Source organism: Tupaia chinensis, unplaced genomic scaffold (assembly GCF_000334495.1).
Source record: "Tupaia chinensis unplaced genomic scaffold, TupChi_1.0 Scaffold000294_1, whole genome shotgun sequence".
NCBI lineage: Eukaryota > Metazoa > Chordata > Mammalia > Scandentia > Tupaiidae > Tupaia > Tupaia belangeri.
Genome location: NW_006159779.1, coordinates 1,064,261 through 1,071,131, shown reverse-complemented (window position 1 = coordinate 1,071,131; position 6,871 = coordinate 1,064,261). Strand labels below are relative to the sequence as shown.

Genomic DNA, 6,871 nt, shown 5'->3' with positions numbered 1-6,871 from the left:
AGGCCCCCCGGAGCCCCTGCCTGCCTATCCCACAAATACCAGGCAGCCACACGGGCATTGGTCACGGTGGTCAGTTCTGCAGGCCAGGTCTTGCCAGATACGGAGAGGGCCATGGCATCACCAGACACAGCAGGCCAGCCTGGACTGGGCAGGCTTCCCTGAAGGACACTCCGCCACTGCCCCTGCTGACCTGATGGCCATTCTGCAGGGGACCTCACAGGAGGGGCTCAAGGCTGGAGGTCACCCTGAAGATTCTGCCGTGGCCCCTGCCTGCCAGCCTTTGAGAAAACACCCCCTTCCCCCTGACCCCTTTGCAGGCTTAAGGCCGATTCTCCCAGCCAGCAGGCTTATGGGAAGTGCCTCTTCTGGAGTTTCTGCCCATGGGCGGACTCTTCCTGCCTGCTCCCTAATTCTAGTAAAAGCTGGAACTTCACCTCTTCCATGGCCAGTGCCTGGGCACCGGGGCAGGGGGCGTTTGCTGGTTGTGGCACAGCCTCCCCTCTACCCTCCTCCTTGCCCTCCCTCGGAGTCAGGCAGTGGGTTAGAGCCATGGGTAGGAGGAGCCCCTGCTGGGCCAAGGTCTGGGACACTGTACACCAGAGCAGACCAAAGCCAGACCACGGAAACGCCCGGCCAGGGGCAAAGTCTGGACGCCTGTGCCACCTTCAGTGTCCCTCCACCCAGTCCTCGGGGACCTAACCCTAGGTGTCAGCTGCCCCTGCGGCCACAGGTCCTGCAGGCAGGACCGGCCCTCCTGTGCATTTAGGGCTGTCTCCATCATCTCAAGGATGGGTGGGGGTGGGTGATGGGACATGGCGGGTGAGGTGGGGAAGGGCGAGGAGGTAGGGGCCGCAGTCACTGCCCAGCTGCCCTGCTGAAGACTGCTCTGCTGGCTGTGTGACCCTGGGACATGGAACGGTCTCTCTGGGCACCCTGGGAGGGGTGTGTGGATTCCAGCTTCCCAAGCTTTGAGGTCATGTGTTTCTAAGAAGCAGGCAGGAAACTGTCACTCCCTAGAGGAAGGCTCCCTGGGCTTGGGGATGCACGTGTGGGGCGTGCAGAGACTCCGCAGGGCGCAGGGTCCACAGGGTCTCTGGTACATCTCTGACTGTCTCTTTCAGAAAGCCGCTCCCCACTGTGGCTCAGGGGAACTAGCTGCTGCTTTCTTTCCATACTGATGAGCCTCGTCCCACCTTGTAAATATTTGATTAGATTTTTGAAAAATGGAGCCTGTGTTTGGAAGGCAGTGCCAGCACGTGCGGTGCCTTTTCCCCACAGTGATGGGCGGGGTGGGCGGGGCTCCGGGGCGGGCCCTGGGCGGCGGCCGGCTGCAGCCTCCCATGCAGCACCCCATTCCGCAAGCCTCACGCACCCACCTGCCAGCACCCTGTGGGGCTCCGAGTGTGTCCAGGACTAGGTCTTCAGGGGTCCCAGAGTCGAGCACTGGGCAGCTCTGAGCCTGCAGGGAGGGCCGCCAGCCGCTGTCCACCAGGGCGTTGGAAGAAGCAGCTCACACATGACTCGGCGGGCATGGAGGTGGCGTCTCTCTAAACGTAACACTTCACCAAAGTACCCCTTTCCTACTCTGATGTACTCTGATGCTTTCTCTTCCTTGCTTTTGGTTTTTGTTTTTAAATTGCTGTTACCACCTGGACCAGCATGTGGTGTGGTGGTGAAGGCGCTGGGTCCCACATGGCTGACTGTGCTGTCGAGTCCCAGACCTGGCTTTGAAAACGTCGGGCATGTGTGTGTGTGCACCCAAAGTCCCAAGAGGAGAAGGAGGAAAAGGGATTGCAGCGTGGCAATGGCTATCCCTCAGGGACTGAGTTCTCACTACCCTCTCTCTGTCTCTCTCTCACTCTGTCTCTCTCCAGTGAATGCAAGTACCCTATAGCAAAAGAAAAAAAGAAATGCTGTTGCCACTCAGCAAAATGAAATTGGAAAGACCCTGCCCTGGCCCAGGGTTTCTTCATTCAGGCTTCAGGGGTGGGTCTCAGGAGGGGGTCCATGAGGATGATAGTGGTGGTGGTGATGGACCTGGTGATAAGGATGGTGGCGACAGTGACGATGGTGATGATAGAGGTGGTAGTGTTAGCAATGATGATGGCAGTGATACAAGTGGTGAGAGTGGTGATGATGGCAGCAATGGAGGAGGTGATGTGATGATGGGGAGCTGATGGCGATGATGGAGGAGGTGATGGCAACGATGGAGGAGGTGACAGTGATGATGGAGGAGGTGATGGTGATGATGGAGGAGGTGATGGTGATGATGGAGGAGCTGATGGTGATGATGGAGGAGCTGATGGTGATGATGGAGGAGCTGATGGTGATGATGGGGAAGATGATGGATGTAAGAAAGGTGGTGATAATGATGATGGTGATGATGATGGCGAAGGTGATGAAAATGAGGGTGGTGTTGGAGGAGATGGTGGGGATGCTGGTGGAGGTGACAGTGGCAATGGGACAGAGGATGTCGATGTGTAGCCAAGATGCACTGAGTACTTACTGGGAATGAGGCGCTCTTTGAGTCTTTGTATACTTGAACTGATTTAATCCTTTTTTTTTTTTTCTTTTTGGAGAGGTTTTGCTATAGGGCGTGTGCACTTGTCAGAAAGACAGAGAGAGACAGAGAGACAGAAAGCGAGAAATCACCCCCCAGGAGGGATGGCCATGCCGTAATCCCTTCTCCTCTATTCTCCTTTTGGGATCTTGGGCATGCACACACTCGTGCCTGGGGTGAGTTTAAGCCACCGGGTCCAGGACTCGAACTGCGGTCGACTACATGGGAGTCCAGTGACATAGCCATTACGCTAACTGCTGGTCCCTGATTTAATCCTTTCAATAACCTTATTGAGGCAGATAGGATTTTTAAAATTTAAAGCGTGAGTAGGCCTGTGTGCTTGCAGGAGAGAGACAGAGAAAGGAAGCGATATAAAGAGGGGGAATGTGCAAAATCACTTCTGGGGGGATGACCATACTTCTCCATTCTCCTTTCGGAATCTTAGGCACACACACACACACACACACACACACACACACACACACACCTGACATGTTTTTCAAGTTGCTGGGTCTGGGACTTGAGCTGTGCAGTCAACCGCGTGGAATCCAACTGCCTTCACCACCACAGGCTGATGTAAATTGCCACCATTTTACAGATTAAGAGGATTTACAGAGAATTAAGTCAAGTCCCTTGCCCAAGGCCACACACGGAGCAGGGGCAGGGCCAGCCTCACTCCTGACCCTCAGGTTCCCTTGAAGTGTGTGGGAGAGGCGGAGGGGTGCCCCCAACGGCCCCCTGCCCACCCGGTGGCCCTCTCAGTCCCAGGTGTCTGGAATGGGGAGAGGTAGAGACAGAAGCTAAACTTGGGGTGCAGAAGGCCCCGGGGCCCTGCCCTCCCACTCTGTTTCTTCCTGACAGGCCCCTGCCCAAGGAGTGAGGGTCAGGCCCCTTTGCCAAGCCCCCACCTGTGCAAGGGGTCCTCCTGGGGCCCCTTATCAGCTTCCCCAAGCATAGGCAGGAGCCACTCCCTTGCAGCCAAGAGCTTAGCTGGCAGGGCTGGGAGTAGGTCACCCGCTGTGTCCCACCTGTGTTAGTAAGTGCTCCTGGAGGTCCCTGGGGCGCTCCTGTGCACATGGGGGTGGCGTTCCCACGGGCAAAGTCCTGCTCGTCCGTTAGCGGTGTGCTGGGGCAGCCAGTCCTCTCGCCTCTCTGGCATGTTCACTAAGCATTCGTCCCTCCTGGACTGGTGTCTGCAACAGCGGAAGGACCTTGACCCGGAGTGACCAGCCTGGCTGCCACCCTCCCTCTTCACAACCCACATCCCAGGAGACAGCACTGCAGGCTCGAGGGCCTGAGGAGCACCAGACCTGGGCTGGACGTGGCTTCTGTGACCCACTGTGTGACATGGGTACCCCCAACTCCTTGCTGAACCTGTCTCCCAGCCACAAACCTGGCAGGGTGGGGCTCGTCGGGGTTTTCAAACAGTGTTCTAGGGAAGCCCAGGTCCCGGCTGGAGCACTGGGTGACTGCCAGCAGGTGCAGGGCCGGGGTGCCAGCCACAGGGGCCTCAGGGAGTTCAGTGTACGTGAGGGGCTTGCAGGGCAGAGCTCAGCCCCACACCGCCTGCCGGGAGTCAGCGCGCTGGGCCTGAGCCCTGCCCCCCCCCCGCCTCTGAACCCAGCTTCCTCATCTGTAAAACAGGAACGAGGTAGTCCTCAATTCGCAGGGCTCTCGCAGCAGGCGAAGCTGTCTCTGGAATGTGCTTTGATGGGGCCTGGTGAAAAGGTGGGTGCAGAGAGGCTGGTGCTATTTCTGCATACTAACCTGGTCTGTAGCGGCGGCCGTGGTGGTGGTGGGGGCGGTTGTGGTGGTGCTGCTCGTCTAACTTTGGGCTGTACCCGTGGACTGGGTGGCTTACGAACAGCTGAAGTTTCTCATTCCGGGGCCTGGGAAGTGGGGTCAGGGGCTGGCAGCTCTGGTCTCCAGCGAGGGGCCACTTCCTGGTACCTAGACGGCACCTCCGTGCTGTCCTCACATGTGGAAGGGACAAGGTGTCCCGAGGCCCCTTCTATAAGAGCTCTGATCTCCTTCAGAGGCTCCACCCTCATGACCTGACCACTCCACAAGGCCCCACCTCCGAACACGGTCGCCCTGGGGGCCAGGTCTCAACAGGCCTGTTTTAGAAGGACGTTTTGGAAGGACGCAGCGTTCAGACCAGAGCAGTGGTGGTGGGGATGATGGCAACTTTGTGACGTAACGGCTCTGCTCATGGGGCAGGGTCACATAAAGACAGCTTCAGAGGGGTGTCCCTGTGACTGGGTGGGGCTGCTTCTGTTGCAAATGATGAAAACTCGAGTTGGACCCTAGAACCGAGGAGTGCGAGACAGGGTGGGCGTCTGGCTCATCTGGTCCAGCTTGCCCCGCGACATGCTAGCAGTGCCGAAGCTCACTGGAATGACTCCATCTTCTCTCCTCATTGAAAGAGACGCCAGGCTTCCCTCTGGTTGAGGTCTAGGTCACGCGTTCACCATTGAACCAGCTGAGAGGGAAGACTTGCATCGCGGGTGCAGGTCTGGACTGCCCCATGAGCCGGGCTCGTCCAGCTGGCCCTGTCCTTCAGGCTGGGTGGGCTTGGCCCTACCTGGGCTCCTGGCTCAGAGCTGCCAGTGAGCAGGGGTGGGCGTCCTCCTGCAGTCTGCTGTCCCCATCGGGCTCCGCTGCCCGCAGCTGGTCAGTATTCCAGAGGGCCCCGTGGCTCCCGCCTTGCTCTCGGTGGGCGTTCCCAGGAGCCTGCTGGTCCTGATGGCCTTGGCCCGCAACTGTCCCCGTGACCACCCCACTCCTGCCACCCCTGACCTGCCTGCCCTTCTCCTGCAGGCAGCCCTGGTTTTATGGCTGGGGCTTCAACCTCCCGCGAGGCCAAGCCCTGCTTGAGAAATGGAACCTCATTCCTGAAGGCGTGGACGTCCTGGTAACCCATGGACCGCCGCTGGGTAAGACTTGCCCGCCCAGGCTGGGGCTCGGGTGGTGACGGGGCCGCCCGGCCTGTGAGCCGAGGTCAGCCTGGCTGTTGAGAGGAGCCTGGACGGGCCATGTTCCGAGTCCAGTGTGCGGCATCGGGGACGAGTCACTCACTGTCCCCTTTACTTCCTGAGCACTGACTGTGCACTGGGGACTTGGCGTGTGACCCAGCGGACACTCCCAACACGGGGAGCCAGAGTGTCTGCCCACGTCGCAGGAGGTGGACTGGAGCTCAGGCCTCAGCTCTGCGGGCTCAGTGCGGTGCTGGCACCACTAGGACCCCGTCACAGGGCTCCCCACGCACCCCTCACCCCGTCAGACACCTGGGGCCCGCTCCCTCACCCACCCTGCAGCGGCCCCCAGCCTCTCCTCGCCCCTGCGTGCCTCCCACTTCCAGTCCCCACCCCTGCTGTCGCGTCTGGGCTTTCCCAGTCCCCCATCTCCTCAGACCGCATGTCCTGCCCTCGGCAAATTCTGCCTCCAGCTTTTGCCGAGCTCCTCCCTCTTCTCTGCCATGCCGCCCACCCAGCCTGGCCAGCGTCTCCTCTCTCGCTGCTGTCCACAGCGGCCTCGTCACTGGCCCCGAGTTTTGCCCCTCTGGTCACTCTCCTTACATTAGTAGGAGGGACCCTCTGTATCAGGGTGTGTCATCTCTCCTCTGTACACGCTGTGGCTCCCTCGGTCCTTGACATGAAGCTCAGACCCCTGACGGTCCTGCCCAGGCCAGCCTTCCGTGCTCGGCGCTGCCTCCACGCCTCCCTCGGTGCCGGGCTGGCCGCGGGTCTGGCCCTGGGCAGGGTGACGCTGGTCCCCAGGGCTGCCTCACATAGCGCCTGCCTGGAGGGGCTACAGGGGAGAGGGCTCAGGAGTGGCCAGGCCTGGAGGGACATGGGAGGTGAGTGAAGCTCAGGGAGTCAGGGGGAGAGACGATCAGTTTGAGGAGGCCTGGGAGGCCACAGAGGATGTGCCAGCAGAGCCAGATGTGGGCAGGGGGAGGAGGGGGCTCACACGCCTGTTGCCGTTCCTGAGCGCCTGCTGTGCTCGTGCCACCCCCACCCACAGCCCCTGACCCCAGGACACCTTCCCTGCGGCACCGGGTGTCGGGCTGTTTATAGTCAGGTGCTCAGCAAAGGCTGGTCCCTTCCTGCCTTCCTTTTTAACTGTAATTTTACTATAGGACACGTGTACCTCTGGAGAACTGGAGAGAAAGAGAGAGAGAGAGGGAGAGAGAGAGAGACAGAGAGGGAGAGAGAGAGAGAGAGAGACGGAGAGGGAGAGAGAGAGAGAGAGGGAGAAGGAGAGGGAGAGGGAGAGAGAGGGAGAGGGGGAGGGAGAGAGGGAGGGGGG

At 59.8% G+C, this 6,871-nt stretch overlaps 1 protein-coding gene across 2 annotated transcripts in view; it reads left to right on the top strand.

Moving 5' to 3' along the window:
• The window catches only part of MPPED1 (metallophosphoesterase domain containing 1), a 98,925-nt gene that overhangs the window by 84,384 nt on the left and 7,670 nt on the right, over positions 1 to 6,871 (top strand). For both annotated transcript variants that reach the window (XM_006150670.2, XM_027772722.1), the window contains exon 4: positions 5,381 to 5,496. In XM_006150670.2, the coding sequence (XP_006150732.1) occupies positions 5,381 to 5,496 (116 nt within the window). The remainder of the gene's footprint in view (positions 1 to 5,380; positions 5,497 to 6,871) is intronic.